The 25,379-nt window shown below is 41.3% G+C and overlaps 1 protein-coding gene across 1 annotated transcript in view; it reads left to right on the plus strand.

Annotated features, from left to right (window-relative positions):
• The window catches only part of LOC311233008 (uncharacterized protein), a 39,515-nt gene that overhangs the window by 736 nt on the left and 13,400 nt on the right, over window positions 1-25,379 (plus strand). Inside the window, exon 2 of the mRNA XM_084319861.1 lies at window positions 12,702-12,767. Coding sequence (XP_084175987.1) covers window positions 12,722-12,767 — 46 coding nt within the window. The 5' untranslated portion in view covers window positions 12,702-12,721. The remainder of the gene's footprint in view (window positions 1-12,701; window positions 12,768-25,379) is intronic.

Here is a 25,379-nt window from a genome sequence, read left to right on the forward strand (position 1 = left end):
ATCTGGAGCTAGTATCTTCTCAGCTGGTACCTCTGTATCTGGAGCTAGTATCTTCTCAGCTGGTACCTCTGTATCTGGAGCTAGTATCTTCTCAGCTGGTACCTCTGTATCTGGAGCTAGTATCTTAGCTGGTACCTCTGTATCTGGAGCTAGTATCTTAGCTGGTACCTCTGTATCTGGAGCTAGTATCTTCTCAGCTGGTACCTCTGTATCTGGAGCTAGTATCTTCTCAGCTGGTACCTCTGTATCTGGAGCTAGTATCTTCTCAGCTGGTACCTCTGTATCTGGAGCTAGTATCTTAGCTGGTACCTCTGTATCTGGAGCTAGTATCTTAGCTGGTACCTCTGTATCTGGAGCTAGTATCTTCTTAGCTGGTACCTCTGTATCTGGAGCTAGTATCTTCTTAGCTGATACCTCTGTATCTGGGGCTTGTATCTTCTTAGCTGGTACCTCTGTATCTGGAGCTAGTATCTTCTCAGCTGGTACCTCTGTATCTGGAGCTAGTATCTTCTCAGCTGGTACCTCTGTATCTGGAGCTAGTATCTTCTTAGCTGGTACCTCTGTATCTGGAGCTACCTCTGTATCTGGAGCTAGTATCTTCTTAGCTGATACCTCTGTATCTGGGGCTTGTATCTTCTTAGCTGGTACCTCTGTATCTGGAGCTAGTATCTTCTCAGCTGGTACCTCTGTATCTGGAGCTAGTATCTTAGCTGGTACCTCTGTATCTGGAGCTAGTATCTTCTCAGCTGGTACCTCTGTATCTGGGGCTAGTATCGTAGCTGGTACCTCTGTATCTGGAGCTAGTATCTTCTTAGCTGTTACCTCTGTATCTGGGGCTAGTATCTTCTTAGCTGGTACCTCTGTATCTGGGGCTAGTGTCTTAGCTGGTACCTCTGTATCTGGGGCTTGTGTTACTGTGTTAGCTTAGCTGGAGGTAGTGTCGTCTGTAGATGTCCACAAAAGTCTTCACAGGGGGACATATCCGCGGGGTGATGTCCACTTAAAAAGGAAACTAAAATATCATTTGACATTTATATTTTTGAGCTCTTCTAAACAATCTAGGGGTGCACCGATACATCGGTCGGGTATCGGTATCGGCCGATAACTGCCTTGTTGACTGCCATAAGCTCAAATGTGCCGATGGCAGTAGCTGATAAATATCCATCAATTTGTCGCGTCAATCTGGCCCACACGTTCAAACATTGAAAAAAGTTTCAGTCAAGCGACCTGCACAACGCCGCCCCCACACACACACACGCTACTGCATCAAAGTTACTTATGATTAACAAAGGCATTCGTTTTGTGGCATTAACGTTATATATAGTTACAAGTTCAATAACATCAGCGTATTTACCCGACCATATAGCATTGTTGGTCATTCATATCTCAGTTCCTTCCTTTGCTCAGAGAGCCTGTACTGAATTGTACCCATTCTGCAATCTGTTAATAAAGTTTTCAATCAGACAAATGTATAGAAAAGCTTTTATTAAAACATTCGTTGCAGTAAAATTAGTGCGGAGCGCTGGTAATCTACTCGTGGGCCGCGGGGAGCTAACTTTATTAGCTTTGTTGTTGAGCTCATCAAAATCAATGGCGGACTTCCTAGAACTAAAAAACGAATAAGCGTTTGCCGATTGGTGGTAAGAACAGCAGGAGGTGGGTGCTAGCGGTGTGACGTAATTGGCAGAATCGACTGTCAATCAAAATGGTTTGGTTGTACCTGACACGACACATGCATTGCAAACTCAGATTATGGAGATATTACTGGAGAACATGGAGCTTTGTTTGAGAGAGATACAGTGAGTGCTGTCTCTTAAACTCTTAAAACTCATAAACTTTTTTCCAGTGGGTATTGTATGACTCAGACTTTAGCAATAATAATGAGTCAAATGATCAAATCAAATCAAATTTATTTGTAAGGCCAGACAACACACGTTAACGGTTAATGTCCCCATGGGCCGTACACGTCTTCTTTAAACAAGTCAAGAAGAACCCTATTAGTCAAGAACAGAACAAGAACACCATAGGTCCAACAAATTTTAAATAAATGCAAATAAATTAAAGAATGAAAGAATGCAAGCACTCCCAGACATACCCCACGCGAAGGTAAGGAAAAACTCACTAAAACCTAACAATAGGGAAAAATGCTCCACAGGCAGTGTGGAGGAGAGAAACCTTAGAAGGGCCATTCAAGGGGGGATCTCCCTTCTTAGATGTCGGTGATAGTAGTGTTGCAGACTAACAGTTGGTAAGCAAAATAAAATATATAAAAAACATGATGGAATACCATAAACATATTTCTTGGCTGTTTCCTTTTTTAAGTAAGTAAAGAGGCCTATGTTTATCGGTGAGCACAATTTGTAACACAAAAAGAGAGACGTTTAGCCTATTTATTTATTTATTTATTTATTTAATATTTTATTTATTAATTTTATTTATTTTATTTGTTGCCATGCCTAAAATAATAGTCAAGCATAGGGCTAACACATTTTCATAAACAATAATATCATTTTTTGTTATATGGTTATAATAAAAGCTTTTCGGGGCGGTTAGGTGGCGTAGCGGAGATTGCGTTCGTCACCAACCCCGAAGCTGTGAGCTGGATTCGCCTGTTCGAGTCCAGCTCACAGCTCCGGGGTTGTCACCAGCTTGGCTGGCCGTTCACACTAATACAATTGGCTGTATTAGAGGGTGGGAGAAGCTGGCGGGGTGGGTCCGGGTCGTTGTAAACAGCGACTCCTACAGTTCGGTCGGGGCGCCTGCTAAGCGCGGATAGGACCTGAGTGGGATAGTGTGATCCTTCCACACGCTACGCCCTCTCAGGGAGGATCCGCGCTGCCAGGTGAAAAGAAGCGGTTGATTGGCTGGACGTGTGTCGGAGGAAGCACGTGATAGCCTCCACTCTCCCAGATGATCTGACTGTTGGGGGTAAGTGCGCAGCGACCAGGAAGGGATTGCGAATTGGCATACGACTAACATTGGGATGGGAGAAAAATCGGAGGAAAATGGAGGGGGAAAAAGATCAATAAAAAAAAAAAATAATAATAATAAAAGCTTTTCTATACATTTGTCTGATTGATTGATTGAAAACTTTATTAACAGATTGCAGAATGGGTACAGTACAGCTCAATACAACAACAGTGCTAAGACTGGAGGATGAAGACCAGAAAAATACTTTAGGCTTTTTTACATAAGGGTCCTCCATTTTCAATTCATCAAAACATTTAGTTTCATAAAAAAAAATTCAATTTTTCGATGTCATACATCACTCTCCCAGCAGCTTTCTGTGGGGGGGCAGGTGTGGAAGTAAGTAGTAGGCTGATTATGGTGATTTGTGCGTCGCCCTCCCTGCCACAGGTGATTTTATTTAATTTTTTTGCATAAATCTTTTACAAAATAATGATGTAGGATAAATATAATTATAAAAAAAATCATATCATATATGAATATCATACTCCAATCAGCAGCAGTATCCAATTTTGTTCTAGAATGAATCTCAGAATCACTGTCTGACACTCCATGGGCGACTTCTCTCTGGCTGCTGATCGCCCCTCAGTCCTCTTGTACATTCATGTGTTGGCATTTTCTTTTTCAAACACCACAACCTCCAATGCATTTCTATGGGTTGTTTTAGTGCAGGGGTCGGCAACCTGCGGATCCGGAGCCGCATGCGGCTCTTTAGCCAATCAGCTGCGGCTCCCTGACCCAAAAAAAAAGAGATTTTTTTTACTTTTTTCTCTTTTCTTATTTTGGAGATCGATGTCATACTGTGACACTGAAATGAAAAAATATTTTCATCAACAAAAATATTTCATCAACTAAAATATACAGTACGTCACACCCCGCGCCTCTCCCTGCCGTCTGCAGGTGGCTAATCTTGAGTTTCCGACCCCCCAGTAAGCTAACCATGGATAAATCCAAAAAAAGGAGTCTGAGGAAAATAGATGGTTTAATTCAGCGTGGACAGATTAATTTGCTTTCACGACTAACGATGCAGGCTTACCTGTATGCCTGATATCTGGTGCGAAATTTGCGAACATCTGGTGCGAAATTTGCGAACAATGAAAATTTAACTTTTTATTTTATAGATTTTCCACAAATATGGGAAGGACTCAAATAGAGCTGCACTCTCTATGGCAGGGGTGGCCAACCAGTCAGAGACTAAGAGCCACAAAAAAATGACTGTGGTACCACAAAGAGCCACACCATATACCAGCGTTTCTCAACCTTTTTTTTCAGTCATGGCACCCTTCATGTGTTTATAGGTCTCACCCTCTGGCCTCTGAAGTTGCTAATGTCTTTTTTATTTGGGCCTCACAGGGTTAAAAGTACCCTGTGAGACCCACGGTTGCAAAATTACAAAATCACTTTTAGCCATTTAAAAAAATAATGTTTATTTAAAAAATGTTAAAGGGGAACTATTTTACTATTTCTTTCACTATTTGGGCACTTTTACACAATTCCTGTGAGTCTATGGAACACCTAGGTTTTTTTCCAAAAAAATGCATTGTTTTGTATTTCTAATCAAGTACTAAAAAACGCATTTTTCTACCTCAAGATCTTAAGCCGTTTTGAGGCTGGGCTCCAACCACTGTGTGGCCTGGTGCCAACTGCCACATCAACTGCCACATTATTATGCAGCTGAGAAATCTCTGACATCACAGATATGCACATTTTCAGATGACTCAGTTCAGTGAGGGTGAATATTGTGAGAGGAGAATTGGAAGAATTCGCCAATATGAGAATTCGAGACATATTATATCCTATTAATATAAGTCCACATAGCTAAGAAACAATGGTAAACACTGAAAAAAGCCATTTATAAGATAGTTCCCCTTTAAGCACATGTATAGTCAATTGGTCCTGTTGTTCAGTCTCACAATGCTATTTGATAGTAAATGTGTTTATATGTCCCACCCTCTGGCCTCTGAAGTTGCTAATTTCTTTTTAATTTGGGCCTCACAGGGTTAACCTCTTAAGCCCGAGATATACAGTAAAAGTGTATATTTTCAGCATTATGTTTGTTTACCAATTATTTTAACTGTTATTAGTGAAATATAAGATTATAGAAATCTCAGGGCATTGAGTCGGAAACCGGCGCATATTGACAGGAGGAAGTGGCACAGCCAAAAGTGAGTGTAGTCTTTTGAAGGAAGAGACTCAGGGCTTTCAAATTTCGAAAAACTACCCTACCCAGCTCACACCAGCCCCTGTCAATCATCTGACTTCTGGATTTACTTTTTAATTTCTCTTATTTTTTGGGATTATCTCCCACAAACCTGAACGTTATTGCCATAAAACAGAACGCAGTTAGTTTCTCTACCTTTCTGTGAACGTCTTGCAAAAAACGGTGTTGCAATATGATGAAGAATGGTGGAGAAATTTACATTATAAAAAAGATGGCAGAATTCAGTACTGTATCTACAAAACCTTCTGTTTAATCATCTTCCCTTTATTCATTTGCTTAGATTTTTCAGGTCTGGTAAATTTTAGCATGGTGTTATTTACAGTCAAAGATAATATTTTCTTTAAATAGAATTGATATTCTCCTTTGGTTCATTACAATTTACTCAAGCCTAGTAACAGACACACTATTTCTGACACTGATCCATATATGTCCCTAGATTCAGATACCAAGAACATGGAAATGGACCATTTAAAAAAAAAATTGTAAATGTTTATTCTACGTCCTTATGGAATGAGTGACATAAAAAAAAAAAAGTAAAAAAAAAATGTTTTATTTTGTTTTATTTTTTTTTATGGATGGAAGAGCCGCACATTGACGGGCAAAGAGCCGCATGCGGCTCGCGAGCCGCGGGTTGGCCACCCCTGCTCTATGGGGTCTCGGCTGCTTTCTGCCCTGAAACTCGCGTGCATCCAATCGTGACGTTGCCAGAAACCCATGTATTATATCATGTGCCAGCTATAGCTAACGTGTCTTTGATTAAACGTTTTTTTTAAATGATTTTATTCCAGGTATCGCCATAGCCAGTGTGTTTGACGGCATGTTTACTGAATGGAGAATCTGGAAAGAAAATGTGCACGTCGTGCTTCGAGACAACGCACGCAATATGGTGAAGGCAATGGAGGAGTGTGGTGTTAAAAGCCTGGGCTGTATGGCTCATTCGGGGCAGTTAGCAGTGCACAATGCAGTATTAAGCCAGCGAAGAGTCATTGACTCTTTGGCTATAGCGAGAAAAATAGTTGGACATTTTAAAAGCTCCCCCCTTAGTACCTCTCGGCTGAGAGACATCCAGAGAGACATGGGGATGAAGATCAAGATGCTACAACAGGACGTCCCGACACGATGGAATAGCACATTCATGATGATGAGAACTATCCTGGAACAGAAGCGCGCACTGGTTATGTACAAGGCTGACCACGGACTGCCTGTATTTCTCAACGCAAACCAGTGGAGTCTCATTGACAAAATGACTACACATCTGGCACCCTTTGAAGAATTGACAAGAGAGATTAGCTCTCATACAGCTACAGCTGCTGACGTGATCCCATCTGTTGTGGCACTCAAGCGTTTTCTGAACAAGACAGCCGAAACCGACAGTGGGGTGAAAACAACCAAGTCTGCACTGCTTGAAGCCGTGAACAAGAGATTCGATACCACTTTCTCCGAGCAACTCTACTACTTGGCAACAATCCTGGACCCGAGATACAAAGATCGCTACTTTGACACAGACCTCAAGTAAGTGGCAAAAAACAAGCTAGAGAAAGAAGTGGACAAGATGACAGCGGCAGCGACGACCAGCGCCAGTGCCACAGTGCCTACACCAGACGCAGAAGACGATGAGCCAGAAGAAAAGAGAATGTGTATGCCAAGTGCAGGCCATTAGTTCCTGGACATGTTCGATGAAATTCTGGAGGAAAAGGAGCAGGATGAACAGGCAACGGGTCTAACAAGTGTGCAGGTAGGCCATGTTTCAAGTTTCTTTATTAGTTGTTGTCATACAGAATATTTTATATGAAATGCTTCTTTCTGTTTTGCTCCTGAGAGTGTGCTAGATAAAAATAGATATAGGTATAAAATAAGTAAAGTGTAAACAAAAGTGTTCAATATACATAAATGCTGTCAATATGTCATTTATTGACAGTCAAATCTCATGCAAAACTGTGGTAGTTATTATTCAACTTGTAGGATTGCTGGTGCACACCACGGCTAACATGGGTGCATCATTCTCAATAGTCTGTCTCATCTAAAATTCAGTGATAGGCCTGTAATGGGTCTACTGGGCTGACCAATGAATGGGGTAGGTGCTCTCTCCAGTGGATAGATGGTGAAAACAATCTTATCAACTGGCTACTACATTGAAATTACTAGGCCTCTTACATATACTGGGACTTATAGAGTTTACTTTTCTGAATTCAGAGTTTTGGCCTCACAAGAAAAATAGATAATTGAATGAACAGTTATTTTATTTCATTTGGTGTCATGAATGCAAATGTTGAATAATAATTTCCTGATGATTTGCCAGAGATGTATATTTACACTTGACTTGTCTATATTTCTTTTAGGTGCATGGTTACCTGAGTGAGCCCACCATCCCCAGAAACGTGAACCCGCTGCAGTACTGGCAAAGCAACATGACCCGCTTCCCTGCCCTCGCCTCAGTGGCACGCAAGTACCTGTCCGTTCCTTGCACTAGCGTGGATAGTGAACGTCTCTTCTCTGCTGCTTCAAATGTTGTCCGTGAAAAGATAAATGGGATCGGTACAGAGAGAGAGTTTGTTAAGCACAACATTTGTCTGCTTCCAAAGCCCGGGAAGGCCACGGGTTAGGCCTAACCCTAAAGTACTGGGCAGTTACTGTACTTAAAATTCAGAAGACTGCAAAAGCCAATGTCTGTTCAGTTTGTTCTGGCTCCATTTTCACATTTTATCTTATAAATACCAATACTGTTGGCTTTGGCCATTTAAGGCCTACTACTGTCCTCAAAAGTTTTGAACTGTTGTACAATGTATTTTTATTTAAATATTTTTTTTTCATTTAACATGTTTTGGTCTTATATTTATATCAGTAATATCAGTCATTTCTGAAAATAAATTACAAAAGTAAAAAAATGTGTTTTGGAAATAGTTCTTTATTTGATTATCATAAAAAAGTGTTTTCTATACAGAGATATCGACATCGGTATATATATCAAAAAAAATATCAAAGGATCTAAAAACGTAATATTACGTGTTTTGGCGCTCAAATGTTGGCGAGGAAACACGTAATATTACGTGGTTGGCGCTGAATGAGTTAAGTGTGGGGTCCCCAAAAAAATCCTAAATAAAATGGGGTCACGGTATGAAAAAGTTTGAGAACCCCTGGGCTATATACATATTTTAATTAAATCAATATCTTCCTTTTGAATAAAATAGGCTCAGGAATCAGGATTGTTAAAGCTAATTAGCCTAATCCATGTCAAAAAGAGTAGCCTATAGTAAAGTTATACATACACACACAAGAGGGGGTATAGCTGATAGCAGACTTAATGATTTTACAATATTTTTGCTAATGAAGTGAAATATTTATTATCATCAACTATCCAGTTAGTTTTTATAGTGTAACGCTACTTCAAATCATTGGACGTACAGAGAGATAGACGGGCTCATCCCCCCTCACCCCCACCCACCTTTCCTCACTATTGGTGGGGGCAGCGGGCTCAGCCCCTCCCTTCCAGCTGGAGTTTACTTGAAACACGGAAGTTATCAAATGCAAGCGAAGTCCTGGCTCTAGGAGGAATCGTGAATATGAATGAATTACCTTTATTTATATAGCACCCTGCACAGCACGAATGCACAGGGTGCTTTACACTACAGCTAGTATATAAAAACACAAATCTGAAAGAAATGACAACAGACGGCAGTTAAAAACGGTGAAACCAAATAAAATAATAGAATAAAATAATTTAAATAGAATCATCAGAGTAGTGGTTAAAAGTGAATAGTGGTTTAAGAGAAGTTATTTATATTTTGAACGTGATTCATTGGGCACTAGTTAGATTATATATACATAAATGCTGTCAATATGTCATTTATTGACAGTCAAATCTCATGCAAAACTGTGGTAGTTATTATTCAACTTGTAGGATTGCTGGTGCACACCACGGCTAACATGGGTGCATCATTCTCAATAGTCTGTCTCGTCTAAAATTCAGTGATAGGCCTATAATGGGTCTACTGGGCTGACCAATGAATGGGGTAGGTGCTCTCTCCAGTGGATAGATGGTGAAAACAATCTTATCAACTGGCTACTACATCCTGTAAGGGTGATTGATATTGCAACTGGGATTGTTACGAAGCAAATAAGTCAACATGTGAATGCAGCGTGACGTGAATGCAGCGTGACATGAATGCATAGGGGAATAGGAGCGAGTGTTTTAATGCAACTGATCTCCATATTGATGCAAATACATCAGAATCGTCATTTAGAAATGAGATCGCATACATGTATGAATCGAGATCGCGATTTTATCGTGCAGCCCTATTTGCAATTTAATATTTCAAAATGTTTTACTAGTATCCTCAGGTAGGGGTGGGACGATACACCGATCCAGATCGATACATCGATCTAATTATCAAGGATCCAATAGGATCGATGCAACGTAAAAAGATTGGTTCATATCGATTTGAAAATCCCGTGCCAAGTCTCATATCCGCCCAACAGCACTAGCTCTGTGTGTGTCCGCCGATAAGTCCCTGCTTTTTTCCCCCGCAACAGGTAAAATGCATCTAACATGCTTTGCATCCATTTGTTTATGCCCACGTCGCGTTAAAGACTTAAACTAACGTTAGCTGCTTACGCTAACTAAGCTAACCCTGATCAGAGGCAGAGAAAACAGCAGAGTTCCAATAGTGGGGAAGGGGGGGGGGGGGCATTCTCCCTTTCCGTGTGTGTGTGTTTTCACGTCCCATCTCTGGTCTTTGGAAAGACCAGATGAGGTGAGAGGAGTTTGATAGCATTATTGAGGATGGACAGATAATGTTGATATTTAATATAATACATAATAAATTAATACATGATCAATCATGCAACATAAAAAAAAATTGTTGTAGGAACGGGTTGCGAGAGAGAGGTAGGGAGGGGTTTTAGGTTACGAGTTCAAAAAAATGTATCTTAAAGTTTAAAGCTCAATATATCAAAACGTGGCACTTTACAGTGAACAGGTCTATTTGTATTAAAAACAATAGTTTGTTTTTCATTTAAATGTCGAAGAGCTAAAAAATTTAAATGTCAAATATTTTCATTGCCTTTTTTGAGTTGATCTTAATGTTACTGATTGTGTTAAATGGGCATATGATATCGTCTCATATCGATCGCAGGCACCTGAATCGTATCGTATCGTGGCAGACTTTGTGATATTGGCAAATATCATATCATTGTCCAAATAATCGATATTGTATCGTATCGTGATGAAACTGGTGATTCCCACCTAGGGCTGGACGGTATGGTCTAAAATGTATATCACGGTATCATTTGAAGCGTAGACGGTCGGTAACGGTATATCACGGTATATTATCTTATCTTAAAATGTCTATAATACATGCTTCTGAAGGGGTAAACACTGGCAGCTATTACTGTACTCTTGTATTACTAGGACATATTTCACATAGTACAGAGGTATTTTAAGAACATTTATTGTGCAAAACTGCAATAGAAAAATGCAAAACCTTTTCTCAAGTGTCTGCAGGCAGGTAACGCATATCTTGGATCGTGTTTTGAGAATGGGTCTCATTCCCAAACGAATTTACGACCAAAAATTTCCTCTTAGGAAGATTTCTGCCCATTTAAGACATATTAGGGCTGGGAGCGCGAGTCCCCAAATTTTCCTGAGATCAGATTTGATCGTGGCTGAGAGCAGATTTAAGAGTGCTGAGGAGCACTCTTATGATTGATTGACTAATTGAACATTTTATTAACTTGACAGACTGTGTTCTCATAGTGATTCCTTCATGTTAACGCTCCAGGCCTCCTTGGAATTAATTACGTAATCATAATTAAAATAAATATGACAATATTTGTACGATAAGAAATTACGCATTTGATGTCGGAAAAATAAATAATATGGATTCATCTGATCACAGGGCAGCTGCTTAACCATATCTGAACCAGCTATTTTGGACAAATGTATAATTACTTTAATTACTCAGATATTCAAACACAATTATGCAATTATTGTGAAATGATTGAAAATAATAATTATTTAATGCCTTCTGTGGAATTTGTATTTCTTATTTGTTACACATCTGTTTTAATGATTAATTATATACATTTGAAAGAATGCAGGTCAACATGCAATGTATCCCATTGATTGGTATACAATGGGACAGACCTTTGTTTGATTGATTGAAAACTTTATTAACAGATTGCAGCATGGGTACAGTACAGCTCAATTACATACAATTGTTAAGGGGATGTAGACCAGAGAAGGACTTTAGTCTTGTTTACATAAGGGTCCCCCATTTTCAATTCATCATAACATATGTCACACACGACATACAGATAGACAGTACTGCTACATCTATACATTTATGACATACCAGATTTGCAAATACAGTACTGTTTGTGATACAAAAAGTGTCCAGAAAAAGAGTGTATATACATTTGACGTAGAAACTGTTGGAGGAGGTTGGGTAGGAGGGGTGCGTGGGGGACACTGTACAAGCAAAACTGTACATTGGAGGGGGTTGATATAGCTATAAACCTGCATTCCTTCGAATATATCATTAATCAATTAAACTTATATTGAAATACACTATATAGCCTATACACTAACACGAGAGAGAGAGAGAGAGAGAGAGAGAGAGAGAGAGATGCTGAAGCTACATCAACAGGCTGCTAGTAGAGCTAACGTTAGCTTTCTGAGGCTACATCAACATTTAACATTACTTAAGATTTTAGCGCGATGTGGGCATTCCAGAATGGCGAAGATGCAAAACATGTTAGACCATTGGATCAGACGCAGAGTTTACATTACACATAGAAACTGCGCGACTCGCGAGAGAAGTTGTCACACAGCTGTGTGCAACGCAGGGCTGAAGTGCTAGTTTGCTTCTAGAATTGAAGGTCTGCTCTGTTCCGTGTCTATTATGAAATGACAATTGCGCGTTGACACGCCCACTATGCAAAGCCTCTGTGCTCCTAAATAATTTTTCCAGTTCAGACATATCTATTTTTAGGGGGAAATCCGAGTGAAATAGTCGCACTGTGGAGCCCTGTCTCGGCGGGCTGGTGTTGGCTCCGCTCCTGGCAGCCCCCTCCCCCCACACTGTGTTGCTCTACCGGTCACAAGGTATAGTCAAAATCCATACCGTAGCGCAAATTCATACCGTTTATACTGTATACCGTTTATACCGTCCACCCCTATCCTCAGGTCACATGGGTAGTTGCCTCTTTGACACCACCTACTGAATACCCAGAGTAGATGAGCCATGCAGTTTATTTATGTCTATAAATGCTGTGTAGTGTGGATGCCCACTGTATATGAGTAGGGTGAGTAACCTACATGCCATTACTGCTTTTTATCTATTGACTCATTATAGCTACTTTATTATCTTGAAATAATATAACGGCGAACGGATGCTATTTGCAGATTTTAGCTCTGTGTTTGATACTGTTCGCCCTCACCTGCTTGTCCAGAAGCTTATGAGTTTGGGATAAACCCCTCAATAATCAAATGGTTCTATTCTCTTCTTACCAACAGGACACAACAAGTCAAAGTGAATGACACACTCTGAGGTCAAATTCTGCAGCACCGGGGTGCCTCAAGGTGTGGTGAGCTCCCCTCTCCTATTTACACTGTACACCAATGAGTGTAGCAGCAGTCAGCCTAACAGTCATGTCCTGAAATGTACACACACACAGACACAATATGTGTGACGTGGCTTGGTTTCATGTTTTGAGGTACCTTCAATTATCTGTAAATAATACATAGCAGGGGGAATACTGTATCTAAATTAGCCCTTTCCTGTGTGAGTGTTCCATCTGGTCATAATCACACATTGTGTTAAGATATTATAGATGGAAATAGATGAAATATTATTGTCCCTGAGGGCAAGTTGTGTTGTTGTCTTGATATATCTACAAATAGCAGACGGATAGCCGGTTGCCTCAGGATCAATGTCTAATATTGAATCATATTATTAGCTATTTTTAACATCCCTAACTCCAACAGTCAAAAGAGGCTTGTTTCAACTTGATACATGAAAAAACCCACACACTCAACAACATCCACCTCAAACACAACAAGAGATACAATTTTTTTTAAAGAATGATGATAAACAAGAGAACAGAGCATCTCATGAACTTATGTCGTGGACTTTATGGATGCACTGTCAGCTGAACTCCCACCAATGCATAGGGAAATAGTCAGACATCCCAGAATTATTTCATAATACAAAGTTTCTGAATGGACGTTTGGATCAAACCAAGTTGTATGTAGTGATGAAGGGTCTTTCCCCGCGGAACACAAGTTACTTAACGTTACACAGGTTGCACTATGCATGCTTAGCTTGCTAACGTTAACACATTGGTTGTCACGCCCCTTTGCCCAGATAACCCCTTGAGTGCCAGCGCTTTAGTCAATGGGAAGTTGGGGATATTTGCGAACGCTTAAACTATATCTTAAATTATGGCTATGGGTCTAAAACACCCCTCGCTTATCAATGACTTGCTTGCAGTCAACATGTACGAAACGGATAGTTTTTTCATTGGTACATTTCCGTTTTATACCGTTTTGAATAAGAGTATAGTTTCGGAGAGTTCTAGTAATTTCAGAGAAATTCCGCGATAATAGCCCTTTAGTGGAATACACAAAACGCATTTTTCAGCTGATTTATGAATCGTTTTCAAATAAACGCTAGATTATCGATAGTATATGTGTACTTATGCACGTTAGAGAAGCGAGCTGAAAAATCTATTATCCATGACCTGGTCAGCACTAACGTCATACACACACACACACAGACACGTTGTGATCGCTATGAAAAAAAACATCTGATTAACCCAATACTGGTAAAATAGAGTCCATACCTCACATCAGATGTTCTGCAAAAAGATTAATCCAATTCCTGATCGCCATTCCAAATATTGATCGCGTTTATTGATCCAACGTTATAGTCAGAAACACATAATCGAAAGCTGCTCTGAGCCTCCCCAGTGAATGTGATAACAGACACTGCTTGCCAGAGATGGAGAAACCCCTGACCGGAGTTTTTCTCTGATGCACATGGCCACTCAATCCAATCCAATGATGTGCATTACCATCCGGGAGACGATAGGCGGCGGTATTTGCCTTTTTCGAGCTCAGAGCCATTCCCAATGATAACGTCAGGCTGGATGAATGAAAAATTAATGGATATCGCTAATAAAAGAAATAACGATTAAATAACGAGAAATCTCGTCATTGGCACCCAAATGGGTTAACACTTTCAATGCCCAAAACGCGATAAGACGTTTTATCAGCCCAATGCCTGAATGCCCACGATGACAATTAGTGTTAAAAAAAATTGTTATCGATCTGAATTCATATTTCATCAACCGAGTCTCCCGTTGGTATGCAGCCCCTGTAGGAGCTCAGATGTGAAAAAACCGCCCCCTATCGTCTCCCAGATGGTAATGCACCCTTTTGGAATGGACTCAATGAAAATGGATGAGAAAAGAGAAATCCCGAATCCACATTTTACTTCTCAGGCATGTAACCCGAGCCGATCGGATTCATTGTGGAGCCTCAGAACAGCGTGGAATACATATATATATAGTATGTACTGTAGCGTTGGATCAATAAAAGCGATCGATTTTTGGAATGGCGATCAGGAATTGGAATGATCTTTTTGGAGAACATCTGATCTGAGGTAAGGAATCTATTTTACAAGTCTTGGGATAATCAGAGTTGTATTCGCTGAGATCTCAGCCTTAGCCCTGTGTGTGTGTGTGTCGCTTTGAGGAAATCAGAGAATCGATTTTTCAGATCGCCTATATAGCGTGCATACGTACATATACTATTGATAATCTAGCATTTATTTGAAAACTATTCATAAATAGGCCGAAAAATGTCACCGTTTTTGTGTATTCTAGAATATTCTGGTAAAGGGCGATTATCATGGAATATTTATATTTTCCTTGAAAACAAGGGCTTTTCAAAATGCTATAAAATGAAAATGAACCGATAAAAAAACAATCCGCTTCGACAATGTTGACTGGAAAACGAGTCATTGATAAGCGATGGGCAGATTAGACACATAGCCATAATTTAAAATTGGGGGGCGGTGGGTATTCAAGCGGTACATCAAGATTAAGCTTGGGCTCTGAAAGTGTTAAGAGGTTAAAAAATATATATATATATATATATATTTGTTTTAGTGCTGTCGGGCGATAAAAAAAATTAATCTAATTAATTACAGGATTTGTAATTAATTAATCTAATTAATCGCATTTTAATCGCATAACCATTTTATGCCTGATATTTTATATTCTATAATCATATTTCAAATTGCATGTGTCCGGATGGCAGAATTCAGTACTGCATCTACAAAACCTTCTGTTTAATCATCTTCCATCTATTAATTTGCTTAGATTTTTCAGGTCTGGTCAATTTGAGCATGGTGTTTGTAACTGAGGGGTACAATTCCCTGACTGTATTACTAGATATGATACTTACTACCACTACCTTTGTACTTAATATTCGGCCACCCAGTACACGGCATAAATATATTATGATGAACACTGTCACGTAGATGAAACGGATCCAACACAAATGTACGAATTAGAAATAGGTCTTTATTTCTACACAGCGATGGTGTGTAGAGCAAGCACTTAATCAAATCAATCACATTTATGAATGGGAATTAGTATGCACTTTTATGGCAAGAGTATTCGTCGGTATATCAATAGAGAATGTCCAATCTCTGAAGGCGCAGGTGGTACATATACGACCTGGAATAGTTTAAGGAATAACAGCAATGATACTTTAATGATTATAGACTGGATACACTAGGGGGGGTTAATCCGGTCGCTTGTAAGCCGACAGGAGTAGGAAGGGGGGGGGGGGTAGAATCCGGCTGCCTCATCCGGCCAAGGGTATCCCAGGTGAACCCACTGTAGTGCCGTTCAATGCGCCGGCGATCCTTGGACCACAGCTGAAAGCAGGTGGACTCTTTGTGGGCCGGCGTCCTCCGGTCCACGGGGGAGAGACGTGAAGCGACCTCGTCTTGCAGAGCGTCTCCTCACCTTGCGTCCTCTCCAGGGGGGGGGGGGGTTCCAACACACGGCAGTGTCGGGGGTCTTTATCCATGGAATAATCAACGTATACAAAGCATAATCCGTGCCTGGGAAGGCGGGCTGTCGTCGGTAGAATAATCCGGTATACAGGTCCACTCGCTCGTCGGCTCTGGGGCTCCTCGGGTGCAGCTTCACGTAGGGTCAACCACCCTGGATAAGCAGCCAGTTTTCTGCCCGAAACGATGGGGTGCTGACTACGGTAGTATTCTCACCGCACGAAGCACTATATATTAACAGACTATTATTAGCTTAATAGACTACGTCCAACTCGACGATATAGTGCCAAATATGACTATTCAAATATTAATATACACGATGTCTCAATACCGATGGTAAGCCGAACTTGGCCTTACTCCCACACGTGGCGTCGCGGGGAGGCTTTACGTCTGTGACTCTATTGGAGGGTAAGAAACTGGACTGAAAAGGAAGTCCTACTTTAGTAGCGCAGTATATATACGCACTATGAACAAATAGTCCCATTAGTGGTGCGGTAGCCAGATTCCTACGCGGAACTAGGACTTGTTCGTACATGTTGAGCGGTACGTTTGAACTGGGTCTGAGGGGTATGGCAGCCTGGCACCAAGGTCTCGACCAATAGTAGAATGGAGACTATTATGGGATGTTCAGTAGGCTAGAATGGATATTCAATGCATATTGTACAAGGAATATACAAGGGATATCAGGGAATATTAGAGAATATACAAATACAATTAAATATATATATATAAATAAATATATATATTCGGTTTAATCTGGCCCTTCACAACAGTGTTATTCACAGTCAAAGATAAACATTTTTGTATTGATATTCTCATTTGGTTCATTACAATTTACTCAAAATAAAATTTTCATTCAATCAATCACCGCGCAGATTGATTGATTGAATGAAAATGTTATGAACAGATTGCAGAATGGGTACAATACAATACGGCTCAATACACACAATTGTTAAGGGGATGCAGACCAGAGAAAGACTTTCGTCTTGTTTACATCAGGGTCCCCCATTTTCAATTCATAATGAATTGTAAGTAAGGGTGCAACTTGCACCGTGCAATCCATTCTTTGTGGATCTAGCCCACAGTATTTCTGACACTGGGAATACATTCCCTGAGATTCATAGATGTCCCTAGAATCAGATACCAAGAACATGCAAATGGACCATATTAAAAAAAAGTCTGTAAATGTGTATTCTACATTGTTATGGAATGAATGATAAAAAAAAAAAAAAAATTGTAATTAATTTTGAGTTAATTTTCATAACGTGATCATTTGCTGTGTAATTAATCTAATTAACGCGATAAACTGAGAGCCCTAATTTTTTTATTAAACAACAAATGTAGGTTTATTTTGCAGCAATTCTTTGTCGTTGCCGCCATCTTTAGTGTTACAGCCCCTCACACTCCAGTTCTCAGGCTGCAGCTGGTTTGAAAGCGAACGTAAACAGGCTTCTCTGCTGTTTGGTGGACAAACCACCGCACATGTGCACCGTGACTCGTGACTGGAGACTAGCTCTGCTAGCACACATAGCCTACTGTGTACAGACGGTTTCAAACTGTATTTTAAATTAGAAAGCAAACAAAATAAATGGACAAGAGAGAAATAAATCTCAATTTGGTCAGTATTGTCATTTGGACAAGCAAAGCCAATACTTTAAGTTGCAAGAAAGACAAGTCTGTCCACTGTTGCAGGTCACAATTTTTTTTTTAAATTAAATATATATATAATTTTTTATTATCGATCGATAAAATATATCCCGATAATTATCGTTTTATCGCCCAGCCCTAAGCTATGTTCTCAATGGCATTAACGTTAGTTGGGTACGGTCATTGTATTTAGTTGGTTAGCTATTTAGCTAATGTTGATGGCATTGAATAGCATCAATGCTAGCTGGCTACAACGAATTCTCACAAGCTGGCACCATAAAAAAAAAAGTGCGTCCTAGTAAATAATTTAAGATCGAGTTTTCTCATAGCCGTGAGTAATCGATCAATCAATTACTCACGCCCACCTCTACTCCGGACACATGCAATATGAATGTAGAATATAAAATGCCAGGCCTATAATTGGATTTATAGGGTCAAGTGAGGCATCATTTGAAAGGTCAGAATCTCCTCTATTATACTACCATAGTTAAATCTGTAACCCTCTTACATAGAAACTAAATCACCAATTATCTTTCTCTCCTTCCTCTTGACACTCTTCTCCATCACCATCTCCCTCCAGATAGCTGTCCTGTCAGGCCAGGGAAGAAACCAAGAGTTAATGTACTATAGGCTACTTTTTTTTTTTTACATGGATTAGGCTAATTAGCGTTAACAATCCTGATTCCTGAGCCTATTTTATTAAAAAGGAAGATTTGATTGATTTAAATATGTTTATAGCCTATATAGAATTTTTTTTTTAATTATCATATCTCCTGTGCTGGCACAAGCACTACCATAGCGTGGAGTGGAGAGATGACACACAATACATTTAATAACTCAAAGGGATAAACTAAAAAGCTATTTACAAATTTTGGCTGGTAAAAATATCTCTGGCTGGTCACTCATTTCCAAATCTAAAAAGAAAATGTTGTTCCTTGAATGAAAAACAGCATTTAGCTACAGTATGTATGTAATGATAAATAATGTCATAGTAACGGGCGGTTGTTATGGGTCTCCACTCTCCGCACAGCGGTTTGTGCCAGATAATTTTCCAGATTTTTCCAGATTGCGAAAGTACAGAATGTAAGCTTTCAGATGATGTGTCATATGTTGAAATCTGAGAATTTCTTGAACATGATGTGCTCATTTATAACTTGTAAAGCCGTCTGTTTTCTAGAACACTTAAGAGAAGAAAATCCTTCTTAGGCTGCGGTTACATTAAAGGAAAACGACAACGTTTCATTTTCACTTTTCTGAACGTTGCGTTATGGCAGTCAGGTTAGACGTCGTTTGTCTCCTGTACTCTTTTCGTTGTCGGAAGCTAGGCGTGGTCAGACTGCAACGGATCGCGTCACTGAATTCAACACTGAGCATGCGCGGGAGGTATTTTGTCCCGTGCACAAATCCAAAGAGTGCACACGCGAGCTCACAAGTCGACAACAAGAAGCCATTACCCGTCTCCAGAAGAGGCTACAGCGCTTAGGAAAGAGTTCCCACACAACCCACAAGATATCACAAAAGGTATGTTGTAGAGCTAGCGTTAGCTAGAATGTTTGGGCTTGTTGATAAAAAGCAACAAAACGGGGACTGGTTTTGGGCCCTAACGTTACGTGGGGGTAACGTTAGCCACTGGGTAGCACACGGTGTATCCTGTTCGTAATATAACAAGTAACATTAGGCAAATTGAAGAGCATGATTATGTGGGTAAATCATTTTAATTGGCTACTTCTGTGATCGGCTCGCAATGTGAATATTATTACCTCGAACCTAACGTTAGCAACCCTTTGTCTGTGGGGGGGGGGGGGGGGGTTCAGTTGAGACCATTGGAATTTTGCTCTTGCTGTGGCCTATCATCCTGGTTAGAGGCCTACAGGCTAATGTATTGCACTAGCTAGTATCTACAGTTATTTGTTCCTGACATAGTCCTATAGTTTTGTTTTTTTAATTAGTGACTGATGATTTTATTTAAATGATTTTATTCTATTTTATTTGGTTTCACTGTTTTTAACTGCTGTCTGTTGTTGTTGTCATTTATTTCAAATTTTTGTTTTTGTTTTTATATACTAGCTGTAGTGTAAAGCGTCCTGTGCATTCGTGCTGTGAAGGGTGCTATATAAATAAGTCATTCATTTATTCAAGCATGTATGTAAACTTTTTTTTTTCTGGTGATTTGTCTTCACAGGGAAATTGACCACCAAGCTAAAGGGGATTCGAAACAAGTACAGGAAAGCCTGTGATGATGGGAGGCGAAGTGGCCATGGGCGTGTGATCGCTGCCGGCAGAATCATCAGCAAGCGAAAGCTGGCCTTACAGTGCGAATATCTGGCCCTAAAGAAGCAAGCCATGGATAGGGACAGAGGACAGAGAGGGATATCAGGGATACAGAGAGGGATGTTGCTCTGTTTGCCTCATTGAACACGCTCACCTGCTTTGAGCAGTTGGTGCAGCACATGGTGGGTCCAGGTTCCATGGTGCCACCCTCCCCAACACACATTCTGTGTTGGTGTTGTCAGTCATTTACCAGTGTTCAAGTATGACTTGGCAGCATCCCGCATCACATGTGCAGATCACTCCAATAATTTCATTAAAGATAAACTTGTGCCCCATCTTGTGTTTTTTGTATGTTTGTGTTTATGGGGTTATTAAACTCAAATATATGCAGGTGCAGATGCTTTGTTTACAATGGCTCCTTAATGCATGTACTTATTCATCATTGATTTTTTAGTTAGGTTCATGTTGGTATTCATAAAAAAAAGAATTGGAACGAAATATTACAAATTAAGTTGTATGACCTTGAACGTGATGCAATATTTTCATGCACTGATGCGCCAACTCTATCAGTTACGTAGGGAGGGATAAGGGTTAAAGGAACATTTCTTCCATTTGTAATATTATTTTAAAAGTGCACTGCAGAAAGGGGGTTTTGGTTGCAGAGCCTGCTAAATACATTTACTTCTTTTGTGTTATTATAAATGAAAACAAAACTCCATAGTGCACCTTTAATCCAAATAACCGTAAGATCACCTATTGTTTATACCCACAAGTAGACGTAAAATATGCCCTTTACAATTGTTTCATTATGAATAAGTTACTAGTACTACCATAGTATCTTTATACCGACATCACTGTACATAACTCTAATATAACTATGGCACTTTGTTACATTTGCACTCTGGTTGGATGCCAAACAAAATTGTATCTAGTAGGGATATGTATAGATATAGTATCTACAGGTATGTACCATCAGAACATCTGGCAGTTTAATAAGGTTTACAATAACGTTTCATACAGGAGAGAAGCCCTACCACTGTGACCAATGTAGGAAGGGCTTCAGTCACCCTGGACATGGATTTATGTACAGTATTTACACATTTCCAAAACCTTCTTAAGACCATGTGCTATCAGAGGCCAGTCTAATTATTCCATAATGCATTTTCTTGTTGATCTAACCTGGACCATGCATACAATCTGCAAATATCCTGGTAGCAACACATCTTTCTCTCACACAATCCACTCGTAGACAGACGGGCAGACATTTTTTTTTATTGTTATTGTTCTGAGCACATACACTAGTGATTTGCAGGCAAAATGTTCACTTACTTTATTCTACTCAATACACAATGTCCACGGAGGTTGATCACGGACAATCTTGACATTCTAAAGTTCTCACGCCATTCCTCAGGAAGCCTAACTCCGTCGACAAAATTACTCCACCATAGTCGCGTTCTCCCTGGCCTCATCCAGAACCGGCGCTCCAGGAGGGTCGATAACTGGGATGCTCGTGTGCGTGAAACATTCCCAACGTGCGTCTGCATCTTGTTCAAGCAGCGTTCTGTGATATCATCAACTGAATTATAGTTTTAAAAAGAAGAAAGGCCACGAACACCTGAGCTACTTGGTCGTTCATGTTGATAATCCAGCGCTGCAAAAATATGGCTGGATCCTGTTCTCTTCCGGTTCTCTTCAACGTTCTCAGCCCTCATATTGGTGAGGGCAGGCGGACGTCGGTGTCTAGTGCGCATGGGCGTTGGGCGTGAATGGCTCCATCTCGGCTCGCACAAGTTTACATGCCACCATTCCAAGGGAGTTTTGAGAACGAAAACCCCCTTTGAGCGTTGCCGCTAGGAGAACGAAAATGCCAGCTAAAACACTGTTGCTTTTTAACTTGGACATGCAAACTAAATCATTCAAAAATTAAATGTTGTTGTTTTCCTTTAGTGTAACCAAGGCCTTAAAGGCAGGCCACATTTTCACAATTCAGACAGTTTGAGCTGGGCGTCAAACAATACCTCCAGCAACGCCCCTCATCTGAATAGGTTAACATAATTAAGTGCTGCCACAATGTCATGACTGTGAAAAGTTATCCCTCCTCAGGACCCTGATGTAAACAAGACTAAAGTATTTTTCTGGTCTTCATTCTCTTAGCAGTTGTTTGTATTGAGCTGTACTGTATTGTACCCATTCTGCAATCTGTTAATAAAGTTTTAAACTCTTAATATTAATATTAATATTAGAGTTTAATAAACTCATACCCATCTTAAAAAACAATGGGTCTGTTTTACTCTAATGTTTACAGACTCCTAGTTACACACAGTCCTCATATCCCTCCTAGTTATACATACACACAGTCATCATATCCCTCCTAGTTACACATACACACAGTCCTCATATCCCTACTAGTTACACATAGTCCTCATATCCCTACTAGTTACACGTACACAGTCCTCATATCCCTCCTAGTTACACATACAGTCCTCATATCCCTCCTAGTTACACATACATACAGTCCTCATATCCCTCCTAGTTACATACAGTCCTCATATCCCTCCTAGCTACACACAGTCCTCATATCCCTCCTAGTTACACACAGTCATCATATCCCTCCTAGTTATATATCGTATAGCTTACGCTCTGCTCTTAGTGGAACTGTCCCTTTATCCAGTCTAATAATGAATAATTTTCTCCACATGCACACACCCATCCGCCTGGCCACACCCACATCCGCACCTCTACATAAGCGGGGTCGTGGCCACACCATCAGCTCCTTCCCTATTTTCACCACCGAAAAGTGTCTGTACAACACCACTTTTAAGTTTAGTGCCGAAATAGTTATTGGAGAAGAGGAGCTGCGTTGACATTGTAACTTTGTTTTCTCGCTCACTATTTTCGAGGAAATAAAGCGATAATGTCTTCGCCACCGGAGTGTCTAGAAGATGATGATCATTCTGACCTCCACCGGCGCTTCGCATTAGGGGTGCGCGTCGCTGAGCAATCCCCGCCGGCATTGTCTCCGGCTCTGCAGCTGGGAGGTGCTGCTTCGGGAGGTGGTCGGCTGTGTGAGGGCTGACGGCCTCTCTGGGCGGGTGATGTTTTTTGCGACGCGAGCGCCAGGTGTGTCCGTTGTGGGGGGGACAACTGCACAGCTTGCGAAGGTCGGCTCCAGGCTAGAATCCTTTTCGCTGCCCCTTAGCGGCGTGGAGGGGGTTCTAGTCTGATGCCCCACGATAACATAGGCTCCACCTCAGTGAAGTCGTAGCTTTGTTTTCCTGGGACCGTGATTCCGAATCTGCGGTTCAATTCCCCGGGTCTCTGGACAAACGGATACTCTGCCGCCGCGCTGGCCCCGCTTTACAAGACGAAAAACACCCGGCGCGAGGGGGGTGAGCTTGGTGTTTCATTATGAGAATATCTCCGAGCTCAGGTCGGCTGCAGCCCGCGTACAACGAGGGGCTTGCTACCGATGCCGCTGTGTCTGGTAAACACTGTTCTGTGTGAGGGACGTGTGTTGCCTTTATTTCCTTTTTTCTTCGGATAAGAAGAGGAAAAGACAGCGGCTGTCTGAAGTGTTGGCCTGTATTGCTATTCTCACGTTGTACAGCTTCAGTAGTAGCCGCTTAGCTTGCCACTGCGTTAGCTGGCGGCTACGCTCGGCTAGAAATGTTAGCTTGATGCTATCAGTTAGCCTGGAGTTAGCTGTTAGCTTATGCTCCAACCATTGGCGCTAGCTGTGAGGGTAGCGGGCTCTGGCACTCTGTCATCTCTTGCAGAAGATGTTGTCGGGCCTGCGCCATGACCGGCTGCAGGAGGGGGGCGTCACGCCGGATCGAGGCTCCAGCCATTGCCTCTTCTGGCCTTGCCAGCGAGAGGCCTTGTCAACGTGGTAGACCAACCTGTGTTGCGGCCTTTCGTCCTGCGTACGTAGGTGCAGGTAAGATGTCCGTAGGACATTGCTCCACAAGGCCTGTAACCAGCACTTGATAGAGGACTTATGTCTTCTCTCATCATAAAAAACTGTGTTCCTCTTGCAGTAGTGAGAGAACTTTTTGCCCTTTTTTATTGTGAAAGAGGGTTGTGTGTATCGTGTTTCACGTTTAAGTAAACGTGGCATTGAGTCCTCAACTGGGTTAGGTGTTGGCCTACAGAAGTTTATATGTGTAGCTCTTGTACCAAGGCCTTTGGCGCCTCTCTTTGGTCTGTGTTTTTCTTACTTTAGGGTAAAGGTGTAAAAATTCAGGTGGCAAGTTCGCACATGAGCCTGAAGCCGTGTATAAAGCCAGTTTTTGCACAAACAAGGTTATCGTGTGGCTGGCGTGCAGAATGTGAAGCTGTTACCCTAACAGGTATAATGCGCTTTCATGTAGCGCGCTACGACTGGTGTCATGGCTCTGCTTTGTTGTTGCATCGTATCAGGGGTGAGGGGTTATAAGGGGTGGGCTAATAAACCCCCCCCCCCCCTTTACTCATTGGCCGGGAGGTGGGACCTCCTGCCTGTCAGGGAGACTGTCGGCTGAGGGGTCAGCGCATCACAGGGAGGGGGGGCGTTCCCCTGGTTCCACTCCATGTTAGGATGGGTGGGTCACGGGATTTCCCCCCGGCCATGGAATATGTCACTGGGCGCGTTTTCCTATTGGCCATGAGACATCCGTGAGGTTACAGGCTCTGTGCTGCAGACCGCTGTCTTTGTCAAAGTTGGATGATGAGATGCATTCGAAAACTGTTCGTTTTCTGCTCTGCTCCCTATTACAGTGTGTATCGGGCCGTTGGTCACTTGGCCCAATTATTATTACATGTATCTTTTTCAATTGTTACTCACGTAGAGGTCTCTCTGGGGGAACTTCTGTCTTCCCCTCTTATGTAAGGAGCAGAATTGACGGGGTTGCCCTCAGACGCGTCATATGAGACCCGTGTCTGTCTTATTGACCGGCTTCCTGCTGCTCGTCCCAGACAGCATGGAGGGAATGTTGTCTGGTGTTTCTTATTAGAATTCACCATTGATGTGTTTCGGGTTCTTGACGTGCATATAGCGCTGTCCCTGGGTGCTTCCAATGTGGAACCACGTTATGGGCCGGCGCGCCTTGGTTGCCCAATTCATAGAAACTGCGTTTTTTATGCGGGCGACTGGGAAGGAGATTTTTATCTCTACCTAGCGCCAGTGCACTAGGTTAGACTCGATGACTCAC

The sequence above is a fragment of the Notolepis coatsorum genome, assembly GCF_963971535.1.
Source record: "Notolepis coatsorum genome assembly, chromosome: 8".
Lineage (NCBI taxonomy): Eukaryota > Metazoa > Chordata > Actinopteri > Aulopiformes > Paralepididae > Notolepis > Notolepis coatsorum.